The 14,233-nt window shown below is 42.7% G+C and overlaps 1 protein-coding gene across 3 annotated transcripts in view; it reads right to left on the minus strand.

Moving 5' to 3' along the window:
- The window catches only part of LOC137094961 (RNA-binding protein Nova-2-like), a 69,212-nt gene that overhangs the window by 16,310 nt on the left and 38,669 nt on the right, over positions 1-14,233 (minus strand). For all 3 annotated transcript variants that reach the window (XM_067461017.1, XM_067461019.1, XM_067461018.1), the window contains exon 3: positions 4,789-4,955. In XM_067461017.1, the coding sequence (XP_067317118.1) occupies positions 4,789-4,955 (167 nt within the window). The remainder of the gene's footprint in view (positions 1-4,788; positions 4,956-14,233) is intronic.

Below are 14,233 nucleotides of genomic sequence, written 5' to 3' on the forward strand. Positions count from 1 at the left end.
CCACATTCTCTTTATGTTGAGCAGTGCTTCAAGCAAAATGAAGCATCACCAGAGCAACGCTGGTATTATTTCTCTCCTTTCCAGATCCAGTTGGCATTTGCACTGTGTTTCTGAGTAGAGCTAGGAAAACATTATTTTCGTTCGACTATAACTCCCATGATGCTGAAAACCAGTAAAAGCACTGGTTGGAAAAGGAAATGGGAGCACCATCCCATGCTGTTTTTGGAGTGGTGCTAAAATGGGTCAATACTTTGTCCATCTAGGAAGGGATAAGAGGTACATCTTCCTTTATCAATATCGTCTTGGAAACGATCTTCCCTTTTCCTTCTCCTTAATAAAAACAGAAGTGTCACATAAAACCAGGGACCTGCTCCTTTTGCCTTGGCAACCAGGCATTAATCTGTGTTGGCTGCCAAGCCCAGGCAAAATTTGTTGACACTTCTTCTGTCCTTTACAAAAAAAGATATATAATATCAGGTTGCTCACCTTATAAGTATCTCGCATCACCTGTCCCAATTTGTGTCCCATTTCTGATTATTTTAGTACTAAAATTAGTCTTTCACCTTGCTAAGATGTCCTTTAGGCCACTGATTTGGACAAATACCTCACCTTTTTCTTCCCAAATACTATTTTATCCCTATGTAAGAACCTGTTTCACAGTACAGCTTATATACTGCATGTCTCAGAACTAAGAAAATATATTTGTTTAGACTGTAATTCCCTGAATCCTCCAGCCACCATGGCTACTGGGAGTGTCTCTGGGTCTAGTCCAAGGAAGGGATTTTTCCTCGTTTTCTGCTTCTCCAGAGTTTTGTGTGTTTATGCGTGTGCCTTCAAGTAATCTGTCGACTTATGGCAGCTACATTAATTTCATAGGGTTTTCCTAGGTATGACATACTCAGAGGTGGTTTTGTCATTTCCCTCCTCTGAAGAAGAACCTATTTCAGCACCAGGTACTGTATTAGTTAATGATCTCTCATCCGAGTCCTAACTAATGCTGACTTTGTTTAGTGTCCGAGATCAGGCAGAGTCTGGTGCTTTTAGCTATACTTACTTGTGTTGTGCTTTATGCAAAGGATCTGAGATAAAATCAGAATACAAATCAAAGACAAACTTCCTATATTCATATGGACATTTCAGAATACAAGCAGTCTCCAAGTTACGAATGAGATAGGTTCTGCAGGTTTGTTCTTAAGTTGATTTTCTATGTAAGTTGGAACATTTTTAAAGTGTTGCTCAAGGTTGTATGCAGAACACATCATAAGATGTGCAGGACTTGAGGAATGCAAGGCTGGGGTGAAAATTGCTGGAAGAAACATTGACAACCTTAGATATGCAGATGACACCACTTTGATGGCCGAAAGCGAGGAGGAGCTGAGGAGCTTTCTAACCAAGGTGAAAGAAGAAAGCGCAAAAGCTGGGTTGCAGTTAAACATAAAAAACCCAAGATTATGGCAACAAGAATGATTGACAACTGGGAAATAGAGGGAGAAAACTTGGAGGCAGTGACAGACTTTGTATTTCTAGGTGCAAAGATTACTGCAGACGCAGACTGCAGCCGGGAAATCAGGAGACGCTTCCTTCTTGGGAGGAGAGCAGTGACCAATCTTGATAAAATAGTGAAGAGTAGAGACATCACACTGGCAACCAAGATCCGCATAGTCAAAGCAATGGTATTCCCCAGAGTCACCTACGGATGTGAGAGCTGGACCTTAGGGAAGGCTGAGCGAAGGAAGAGAGATGCTTTTGAACTATGGTGTTGGAGGAAAGTTCTGAGAGTGCCCTGGACAGTGAGAAGATCCAACCAGTCCATACTTCAAGAAATAAACCCTGACTGCTTATTGGAGGGAAGAATAGTAGATGCCAAGATGAGGTACTTTGGCCACATCATGAGAAGAAAGGAAAGCTTGGAGAAGACTATGATGCTGGGGAAAATGGAACAAAAAAAGAAGAGGGGCCGACCAAGGGCAAGATGGATGGATGGCATCCTTGAAGTGACTGGATTGACCTTGAAGGAGCTGGAGGTGGTGACGACCAACAGGGAGCTCTGGCGTGGGCTGGTCCATGAAGTCACAAAGAGTCGGAAACGACTGAATGAATGAACAACAACAACAAGGTTTCCCCTTGACATTAAGTCTAGTCGTGTCTAATTCTAAGGGGCGGTGTTCATCTCTATTCCTAAGCCAAAGAGTCGGTGTTGTCCATAGACACCTCCAAGGTCATGTGTCTGGCATGACTGCACGGAGCACCGTTACCTTCCTGCTGGAGTGGTACCTACTGATCTACTCTCATTTGCATGTTTTCAAACTGCTAGGTTGGCAAAAGCTGGGGCTAACATCGGGAGTTCACCCCGCTCCCCAGATTCGAACCACCGACCTTTCAGTCAGCAAGTTCAACAATTCCGAGGTTTAACCCACTGTGCCACCGGGGGCTCCATATATATATATACACACATACACACAATGTGTGTGCGTATGTAACTTTGTTTAGCATAAGGATGGGTGAACACCCCTGTGGTGTTTGTTTTGCTGTCTGTGCACCTGTTCAGAAGATTTCACCTCACTTTCTGTCCCTGTAAAAAATTTTGCAAATTCGACTTGTTGCGGAAACAAGGATTTAGTGAGAAAGTTTTGGTGGAAACACCTTTCCCCCATGATAACTCTTCCAGGAGTGAATTTCCCTTCTGAGGGGTAGATTTCTCTCACTTCCTATTGTGTCACCCCCCCCCCCCAATTCTTAACTAGGAGTCATTTATAAATTGGATGTTTGTAACTCAGGGACTGTCCTTCCCCCAAAAGAAGGGAAAGCCCTCCTTCAACTGGCAGGGGGCAGGAATGCACTCTCCATTCATTTCCCTTCACCCTTGCAGCCATGTAAATTCCTCTTCCATACACACTTCCTGACCCACACTCAAAGGTGGCCCTGCCAAGATCCTTGTTTTCGGCTTCCAACCCATAGCTGGCTTTCTTCTGCGCTGCCATAGCGACGGCACAACCGACAGACAATGAGAAAACCTGCCGGCTGGCCCCTTCTTCTGCACACAGCAACCTTGAGTGGAGGAATAGGCAGGCACACCCCTCCGCATTTAGCCATCTTTCCTTTGCAATGGAAAAGCAACGCCAGAGAACAGAAACACCACATATTCCAAACAGTCGCCAATCTCTTTGCAAACAACTGGCATTTTAATAGATATTTCAAGGTTTGCAAAAATATGTTTGCATTGATATAGGTCTTTTATTAGTTTCTATTCTAGTGGTGGAATGTCTGAAGGGAAAATGGAGCTAGCTTTCTTTCTGCTGTTCTGGAGGCTAGAACATGAACCAATAGATTCATGTAATGAGAATAGAGATTCAACCTAAACATTAGGAAGGAATTCATTACTGTAAGAGCTGTATGGGAGTGAAATAGATGGCCTTGGAGAGTGGTTGACTCTCATTCCTTAAAGACTGTTTTAGCTCTACATAGCAGGGAGTGGAATAGATGTTCTGTGCAACCCCTTCCAATTCTGCAATTTAATTTGATTGTCAGTTTGTGCCAAAGAAGAGGCTTGCTACAGACACTTGAACAAGCTTATATTGTTAGAGATGTCCTTTCAAATGGAAACATGAGATTCAAATTAGACAATCTCTCCTTCTACCAAAACATTCAACTATCCATTTGATGTTGGTTGAGGTTTACCAAACGTGGAATTCTTTCCGAATATCACACTTAGTGATACGCTTTCACAGTTTTTGTTTGCTTATTTATCTGATTTCTATACCGCATCTTCCCAAAGTTTGAGTAACTACTGACTGACCCATCCAGTGTTTTCTTCTGTTGGTATTGAATTATCAGAGAGAAATGCAAGATTTAATTATCAGAGAGAAACACCACCAAAAAACCACGAAAACCATAAGAACACATGGAATGCCTGTGTTCGGAAGCATATAAAATGTCAGAGGGCTGGACGGGTTCATTTAGGGAGATATGATCTGCCAGACAGAATCATAACCTCATAGTATCGGACAAGCTGGAAGGGGTTCTGGGGTCATCCAGCCCAACTCCATTCTGTCATGCTGGAATACACAACAAAAGCACCCCTTAAAGATGCCCACTCAACCTCAATTTAAAGACGTCCAAAGAAAGAAACACTAGGGATTCTGGAAGTTGTGGTCCAAAACAATATGGCTTTCATGCACTCTGGACTACACCAGAATTTAGACCTCTTCTACACTGCCATATAATCCAGATTACCAAAGCATACAATCTACATTATTTGCTTTGAAAAGGGTTACATAACTTTACACTGCTTTATAATCCAGTTCAAAGCAGATAATCTGGATTTTATATGGCCTCAGCAATCAGGTTTCCTCCAGATGGATTTGTAATAACCCATATTCTAGCTGATAGTGGTGTAGGATTTCACTCAAATGAGTGCATTTACATTGTAGAATAAATTCAGTTCTACACCACATGTCTCAATGCAAATGGTAGTTTGGTGGGGCACGGGCGCTATTTAGCAGAGAAGCTTCAAGATAATGCAAATCTACAACTGCCATATTTTAGTGTTGAGCCATCCTGAGTCCCTCTGCAGAGGTTAAGATAGGATGGGGTATAAATAAATAATACATTAATTCGGCAGTGTAGATGCAATCTAATAGCAAAGGTCACCAGGTTGCGAGAGGCTGAATTTGATTGACCTTTCATCTGATCCAACGATTTTACTTTCTTTCAAAGGGCACTCCAAAATGTACCCTCCTCCTGGGAACCCCCAAAAGAATGAAACACCACAATTCTGAAGCCATTCACCTGCTTAGCACGGTCTGGGTTCATCGTCGTCTGCGGCTGGAGGATGTTGACCGACTCCGGCTTCACTACGGACTGAGGGATCTCTCGGACCTTTTCGGCAATGAAGTTGTGGACCGCATTGAGGGCTTCCGCCGTGCCTTGGACCAGGCAGACCCGCTCCGTGGTTCCTGAAGGGTGCCAAAAAATAAAAGAGGGAGAGTTGACCATGATGAAGGTGATGATTAATAACTTTTCTCTTGTTCAAGGTCCAAAGTATTTAAAAAGATGCTCTGGATGTTTGCCTCCTTTAAATTCTCCCCAACTATTCTTCCCAGCTGCTTTGAGCCTCTTTGTAGAGAGAAAAATCAGGCCATAAGTAAACCTTATTATTATTATTATTATTTTAATTATATTATTATTGTTACTATTATTAGTTTATTATTATACAAAGGCTCTGGCATAAACCAGTAAAGGTGGTCCCAGTGGTAATTGGCATACTGGGTGCCATGTCAAAAGATCTCAGCCGGCATTCGGAAACAATAAACATTGACAAAATCACGATCTGTCAACAGCAAAAGGCCACATCATTGGATCTGCACGCATCATTCGAAAATACATCACACAGTCCTAGACGCTTAGGAAGTGTTCGACTTTTGTCATATGAAATCCAGCATATATATCTTGTTTGCTGTGACATATTATGTTTTTGTGTCAGTAAAATAATAATAATAATAACAACAACAACAACAACAACAATAATTTATTCCTGTAAGCCTGTACATCTCAACTGCTGAAGAAAAGAACCATATTTGCTCAATTCTAAGGCCCCTTCTACACTGCCATATAAAGTCCAGATTATCCACTTTGAATAGATTATATGGCAGTGTAGACTCATATAATCCGGTTTAAATCAGATAATGTGGATTATCTGCTTTGATATCTGGATTATATGGCAGTGTAGAAGGGGCCTCCCACACATAAACATCTCTAAAAACAGGGTGTGTTTTAGAATCACAGGTGCTTTTTATATATAAACTAGCATATATACATTTTCTTTGGGGCTCTTTCTTTCTTTCCTCCCTTTCCCTTTAAACTAGTCCCTACATTGTGATGCTTCTCCCTCTTTCTTTTCCTTAGCTTGTTTTCTCTCATAATAATAACAACAATAATAATCATAATCATCATCATCATTTATATTCCACAACCTCTCCCTGAGGAGATTCATACATCTTCTCCTTTTATCTTTCTTCCTCTCCTTTCTCATCCTTCTTTCCTTTTCGCTTCTTTTTTTCTTTCCTCTTTTTGTCCCTTCTTCCCTTCCTTTTTCTTTTCTTCTTTCTCTTTCTCCTCCCCTCATACCTTTCCCCCTTTCTTTTTTCTTCCTTCCTCTCCTACTTTCTCTTTCTTCCCCTCTCACTTCCATCTTCCTTTCTTTCTATTTCTCTTTCTTTCCCATTCTTTCCCAGTGACATCATAGAGGGACACTTCACCTAGCCACAGCCGATCTGCTTTGTTCCTTTTCTTTCCCTCTGCTCTGGGTCCAAAAGGAAAGCATTTTTATATTATTGTTCAACACCTCAATTATTTAAAGTTTGATAATGAAGGGCGTGTGTGCCTTTGTGGTACAAAACCTACAAACCAACGTGTGTGTGTGTGTGTGTGTTTGTGTCGAAGTATGTATGTATATATGTATGTATGTATGTATGTATGTATGTATGTGTGTGTATATATATACACACACACACATACATACATACATACATACATACATATATATATAGGTAAAGCTTTTTTTCTGTGGGTGAAATTAGTGAAATTAGTGGCCTTCACTATGATCTAGATTTTATTGTAAGCCACTTTGAGTCTATTGTTGTTGTTGTTATATTTATGGCAGTGTGGACTCAGATAACCCAGTTCAAAGCAGATATTATGGGTTATTCTGCCTTGATATTCTGGGATATAGGGCTGTGTGGAAGGGCCCCCAGAATATCAAGGCGGAATAATCCATAATATCTGCTTTGAACTGGGTTATCTGAGACCATATTGCCATAAATATAACAAGAACAACAACAATTGTGAGGAGATCCTATATACCTCCATTGCCATCTTTCTCCTCAAATGATGCAATGATAATATTTATGTACTTGCATTTCTTAAAGTTATTATTATGTTTATAATGTCTATTATGTTTACTTGAGCCTAGTGTCTAGATCCAGGGAAGTCATGCTCCCCCTCTATTCTACCTTAGTCAGGCCACACCTGGAATACTGTGTCCAATTTTGGGCACCGCAATGGAAAGGAGATGTTGACAAGCTGGAATGTGTCCAGAGGAGGGCAACTCATATGATCAAGGGTCTGGAGAACAAGCCCCATGAGGAAAGGCTTAAAGAGCTGGGCATGCTTTAAATTGGGGTATATGGCATATGGCAGCATGGCAGATGGCTGATGGCCCTTACTTCCACACAGCCCTATATCCCAGAATATCAAGGCAGAAAATCCCACATTATCTGAGTATGAACTGTGATAACCCAGTTCAAAGCAGATATTGTGGGATTTTCTGTCTTGATATTCTGGGATATAGGGCTATGTGGAAGGGCCCTGATTGTGGGCTCAGATAACCCAGTTCCGAGGAGAAAATGTGGGATTTTCTGTCTTGATATTCTGGGATATAGGGCTGTGTGGAAGGACCCTCAGCCATCTGCCATGCTGCCATATATCCCAGTTCAAAGCAGATAATGTGGGATTTTCTGTCTTGATATTCTGGGATATAGGGCTATGTGGAAGGGCCCTGAGTGTGAGCTCAGATAACCCAGTTCAGAGGAAAAAATGTGGGATTTTCTGCCTTGATATTCTGGGATACAGGGCTGTGTGGAAGGACCCTCAGCCATCGGCCATGCTGCCATATATCCCAGTTCAAAGCAGATAATGTGGGATTTTCTGTCTTGATATTCTGGGATATAGGGCTATGTGGAAGGGCCCTGAGTGTGAGCTCAGATAACCCAGTTCAGAGGAAAAAATGTGGGATTTTCTGCCTTGATATTCTGGGATACAGGGCTGTGTGGAAGGACCCTCAGCCATCTGCCATGCTGCCATATATCCCAGTTCAAAGCAGATAATGTGGGATTTTCTGTCTTGATATTCTGGGATATAGGGCTATGTGGAAGGGCCCTGAGTGTGAGCTCAGATAGGTGTGTTTAAGTACAATCCACTGGGGTCCCTTCCACACAGCCATATAACCCAGGGCTCTTCCACAGAGCCCTATATCCCAGAATATCAAGGAAGGAAATCCCACATTATCTGAGTGTGGACTCAGATAACCCAGTTCAAAGCAGATATTATGGATTATTCTGCCTTGATATTCTGGGATATAGGGCTGTGTGGAAGCGCCCCCAAATGTCAAGGCAGAATAATCCATAATATCTGCTTTGAACTGGGTTGTCTGAAATATAACAACAACAACAATTGTGGAGTGTGGAGGTGTGTTTAAGTACAATCCACTGGGGTCAATGATAACAATGATTTATTAACCCGAGTTATAAACTATATGTCTTCACATTGCCATCCCCGAACAGCAATGCACTGCTTACATTGTGGAATCACAGCTTCTTGGGTAATTTTATGGATAGTTATGGTGTCTCTCCTCCAGCAAAGGATCACCGCCTTGTCACCTTATTTCTCATGCCAGTAAGGTAATGCTCAAGATCCTGCAAGGAAGAGACTCCAGCAATACATGGAGCGAAAGTTGCCAGATGTTCAAGCTGGGTTTAGAAAAGGCAGAGGAACGAGAGACCAGATTGCCAATATCCGGATGCTGGAGAATGGAGAAAGGCAGGGAGTTTCAGAAAAACATCTATTTCTGCTTCATTGACTATTCTAAAGCCTTTGACTGTGTGGATCATAATAAATTGTGGCAAGTTCTTGGTGGGATGGGCATCCCAAGCCACCTTGTCTCTCTCCTGAGGAATCTGTACAAGGAACAAGTAGCAACAGTAAGAACTGACCACGGAAGAAGAGACTGGTTCAAGATTGGGAAAGGCGTACGGCAAGGCTGCATACTCTCACCCAACCTTTTTAACGTGTATGCAGAACACATCATGCGATGTGCGGGCTTGACGAATGCTGGAAGAAACATTAACAACCTCAGATATGCAGATGACACCACTCTGATGGCCGAAAGTGAGGAGGAGCTGAGGAGCCTTCTAACCAAAGTGAAAGAAGAAAGCGCAAAAGCCGGGTTGCAGCTAAACGTCAAAAAAACCAAGATTATGGCAACAAGAATGATTGACAACTGGGAAACAGAGGGAGAAAATGTGGAGGCCGTGACAGACTTTGTATTTCTAGGTGCAAAGATTACTGCAGATGCAGACTGTGGCCAGGAAATCAGAAGACGCTTCCTTCTTGGGAGGAGAGCAGTGTCCAGTCTTGATAAAATAGTAAAGAGTAGAGACATCACACTGGCAACCAAGATCCATTGCCTAGTCAAAGCCATGGTATTCCCTGTAGTCACCTACGGATGTGAGAGCTGGACCTTAGGGAAGGCTGAGCGAAGGAAGAGAGATGCTTTTGAGCTGTGGTGTTGGAGGAAAGTGCTGAGAGTGCCTTGGACTGCGAGAAGATCCAACCAGTCCATCCTCCAGGAAATAAAGCCCGGCTGCTCATTGGAGGGAAGGAGACTAGAGACAAAGTTGAAGTCCTTTGGCCACATCATGAGGAGACCGCAAAGCCTAGAGAAGGCAATGATGCTGGGGAAAGTGGAAGGCAAAAGGAAGAGGGGCCGACCAAGGGCAAGATGGATGGATGGCATCCTTGAAGTGACTGGACTGACCTTGAAGGAGCTGGGAGTGGTGACGGCCGACAGGGAGCTCTGGCGTGGGCTGGTCCATGTGGTCACGAAGAGTCGGAGACGACTGAAAGAATGAACAACAATGGTGTCTCTCATCTTTTTGAGGGTGCACTCATTCTTGTGGGGAAATTGCATCCCAAGAAATCTAGAATGTTATGGGGGGAGACACCATAGTTGTTTGTTTGGCCTGTGTAAAATGTTTTTTTAAGAAGCAGAACCAAGGATACTGGGAGACGGAGTGCTCCCATTCTCCATCTTCTCCCCCAAGTGAGGTTTCTCCATCTTCTCCTTCTCCTTCCTGCCTTCTCCATCAGCTGCGGCTTCAACAATACCCCTCTCTGGCTCCCGGTTGCCATGGCAACACACAGAGGCCTTCCCTTCTTCTCCTCTAGCCTCACTACTACCAGTAGGCCTCAAGGGGTCCGTCGCCGTGGCAACCGGCACCTAGGCAACAGGACGATGCAGGATGGAGGAGGAAGGGGGTCTCCATTGTGCCTATTTGTGATGCTGGAATGTGTGGGAAGTCCAATCTCATTAAAAGATGGGATCAAAAGGGGGGGATAATCAGGCGTGGGCAAACTTGGGCCCTCCAGGTGTTTTGGACTCCAACTCCCACAATTCCTAACAGCCGGTAGGCTGTTAGGAATTGTGGGAGTTGGAGTCCAAAACACCTGGAGGGCCCAAGTTTGCCCACGCCTGAGCTACACCTTGTGATCTTTGCAGAAGTGTGGCTGGAAGCAGGCATTCTCATATTCATATGTCGCACCCCATGGGTGCTATGAAGCTGGCCGAGCCTTTTGTTTGTTGTTTCTGTTTTGTTTGGTTTTTTTGCAGCAGTCAACATCCAGCACCGCTGGGGATATGACTCTTCCGACTGCAGAACAACAACCGAAACAAAAAAGCCACTGCATGCTACTCCAAGGAACAAGCCGGACATGAGCCAGCACTGTGATGCGGCAGCTCAAAAAGCCAATGCGATTCTAGGCTGTAGAAGGTGCCGAAGAAGGAGACGAACAACGTAGAAGGTGATTGCGTCACAACATGCGCAAAACCACATATATACACACATATATGCATATACACACACAAAACACATACACAGAAAGGGTGAGGGAGGGAGGGAGGGAGGGAGGGAGGGAGGGAGGGAAGGAAGGAAGGAAGGAAGGAAGGAAGGAAGGAAGGAAGGAAGGAAGGAAGGAAGTAAAGAAGTAAAGAAGGGAAGGAGAGAAGGAAGGAAGGTGACTAAGGGCCCTTCCACACAGCCCTGTATCCCAGAATATAAAGGCAGAAAACCCCACATTATCTGGGTGTGCAGATAATCCAGATTATCTGCTTTGAACTGAATTATATGGCAGTGTAGATTTTCTGCCTTGATATTCTGGGTTATATAGCTGTGTGGAAGGACCCTAAGGGTCCTTCCACACAGCTATATAACCCAGAATATCAAGGCAGATAATTCACAATATCTGCTTTGAACTTGGTTATCTAGGGCTCCTTACACAGAGCTGTATAAAATACACACTGAACTGGATTATATGGCAGTGGGGGCTCAGATAACCCAGCTCAAAGCAGATATTGTGGAATATTTGCCTTGATATTCTGGGCTATATGGCTGTGTGGAAGGGCCTTGAGGCCCCATCTACATTGCCATATAATCCAGATTATCCTCCCACCTTGAGCCGTGAGAATAGGTGGGAAAGAAATAAAAAATATTACTATTATTATTAGCTGTACCCGCCACGCGTTGCTGTGGCCAACCTTCCCTCCCTCTTTCTCTCCTTTCTTTCTTTCTTTCTTTCTTTCTCTCTCTCTTTCCTTCCCTCCATCTTTCCTTCCTTCCCTCTTTTTCTTTCCCTTTTTCTTTCTTCCTTCTCTACCTGTTTCTTTTCTCACTTCCTTTGCTCTTTAGTTCCATCCTTCCTTGTCTCAATGTATTGTCGAAGGCTTTCATGGCCGGAATCACTGGGTTGTTGTAGGTTTTTTTTGGGCTATATGGCCATGTTCTAGAGGCATTTTCTCCTGACGTTTCGCCTGCATCTATGGCAAGCATCCTCACTACCTCTGAGGATGCTTGCCGTAGATGCAGGCGAAACGTCAGGAGAGAATGCCTCTAGAACATGGCCATATAGCCCGAAAAAACCTACAACAACCCATTTCCTTGTCTCTTTCCTTCCTTCCTTCCCTCCTTCTCTCTTTCGTTCCTTCTCTCCTTCCTTCCCTTTTTCACTTTTTTATTTCCTTCTCTTCTTCCTTCCTTCTCTGCCTTTCTTTCTTTCCTTCTCTCCTTCTTTCCTTCTCTACCCTTCTTTCTTGCCTTCCTTCTCTCCTTGCCTTCTTTTCCTCTTTCTCTCCCTCCTTTTCTCCTTTCTCTCCTTCCTTCCTTCCTTCTCCCTTTCTGTGTATGTGTTTTGTGTGTATATATGCATATATGTGTGTATATATGTGGTGTTGCGCAAGTTGTAATGTATTTTTTGGTTTTGTTTTTTTTTTGCTTTTTAAGTCTCTTCTGCTGTGTTTTTCAGGTTTTTTTTATGAGTGATGATCGCTTGTTGTCCTGATAGGTGTCTTGTGTCCAAATTTGGTGTCAATTCGTCCAGTGGTTTTTGAGTTATGTTAATCCCACAAACGAACATTACATTTTTATTTATATACATTATTATTATTATTATTATTATTATTATTATTATTATTTTACTGACACAAAAACACAGTATGTCACAGCAAACGAGATCTATATCCTGGATTTCATATCACAAAATCACAAGTCGAACACTTCCCAAACGTCTAGGACTGTGTGATGTATTTTCGAATGATGCGCACAGATCCAAGTCAGGTGGTCTTTTGCAGTTGACAGATCATGATTTTGTCAATGTTTATTGTTTCCAAAGTCGGCTGAGATCTTTTGACAGTGTGGCGATTGCCACTGGGACCACCTGGACTGGTTTACGCCAGTTTGCAGTTTAATTTTTAGGTCCTAATAGCAGCTGAGTTTTTCCTGTTGATTTTCCTCAATGTGATTGTTGTTGTTGTTGTTGTTGTTGTTATTATTATTATTATTCAAAGCAGATAATCTGCATTATCTGCTTTGAACTGGATTATCTGGCAGTGTAGACTCAGGCCCCTTCTACACTGCCATATAATCCAGATTATCAAAGCATATAATCCACATCATCTGCTTTGAACTGAATTGTATGAGTATACACTTCCATATAATCCAGTTCAAAGCAGATAATCTAGATTTTATATGACAGTGTAGAAGGGGCCTCATATAATCCAGTTCAAAGCAGATAATGCAGATTATCCGATTTCATAATCTGGATTTTATGGCATTGTAGAAGGAGCCTAATGTTCCCTCCACACAGCTGTATGAAATCCACATCCAGAACTGGATTATTTAGCAGTGTGGACTCAGATAATCCAGTTCAAAGCAGATATTGTGGATTATCTGCCTTGTTATTCTGGGTTAGATGGCTGTGTGGAAGGACTCCATGGGCCCTTCCACACAGCCCTATATCTCTGAATATCAAGGCAGAAAATCCCACAATATCTAATTTGAGCTAGGTTATCTGACTCACTCAGAAAATGTGGGATTTTCTGCCTTGATATTCTGGGATATAAGGTTGTGTGGAAGGGCCCTAAGAGACCATTTCAAATTCCACATCATAATCATCATTCTCAATCCTGCATTTCTTTTTTCTTTTTGATAGGACGACGTTTGCCTGTTTCTCAAAGTAAAGATATTTATAGAAGTCGGCTGCTTGTTAATGCAAATCAATTCTGTAATTCTAGGGCAACTTTGGAAGCAGGTCACTCAACCATGGTGAGTTCAGAATTGCCTTTAGGCAACCAGGTGTTGCTAAAATGGAAGGCGGTTGCATCCACCTTATTTTTTTTTCTTCAAATTGTTGATGCATCCCAAGTGACTTTGGGTGCATCTACACTGTAGAATTAATCCGGTTTGATACCTCTTTAACTGCCATGTCTCACGATTGAATCCTGGCAGTTGCAATTTGGCGAGGGAGGCACCAGCTCTCTTTGGCAGAGAAGGTAAGACTACAAACTACATTGAGCCATTTAATTTAAAGTGGTGTCAAACTGGTTTAATTCTACAGTGTAGATGCAGCCTCAATCTCCAAACAGGATTAGAAACCACAACGCCTGTTTGAGTTGGGCCTTGTTATTTGGAAGGAAAAGCAGCAACATGGAAAGCACCTGATCCAGATTGTGACACACGCCCATTTCCTCTCCAAACAATTTCCATCCTCAAATGCTGAGAGTACAATCTGGATCAGGATTCTTTGTGGCTGCTTTCCTTTCAAAATAAAAGCCGCCAAAATAAAAGCTGCCAAAATTCTTTCCAACCTGTAGTTGGCTCCTAATGCAGCTGTTGATAGGTGAGCTGGTTAACTTGCTCGAGGACTAGAAGCTTGTTAGATCTTTGTGGCAAATCTGGAATAGGATAGGAGCCATCTGGCATCCTTCAAGCAAGAATTGGGATTTAGGATTTTTGTCCTTGTTATTATGTTTATTTATACCCTGTTAATCCGGATTTAGAAACTGGATTATATGGCAGTGTAGATCCAGCCTGAGTGCAAGCTACTTTTGCAGTTTGGTCTCAAATTG

This window comes from Anolis sagrei, chromosome X, assembly GCF_037176765.1.
Source record: "Anolis sagrei isolate rAnoSag1 chromosome X, rAnoSag1.mat, whole genome shotgun sequence".
Taxonomy (NCBI): domain Eukaryota; kingdom Metazoa; phylum Chordata; class Lepidosauria; order Squamata; family Dactyloidae; genus Anolis; species Anolis sagrei.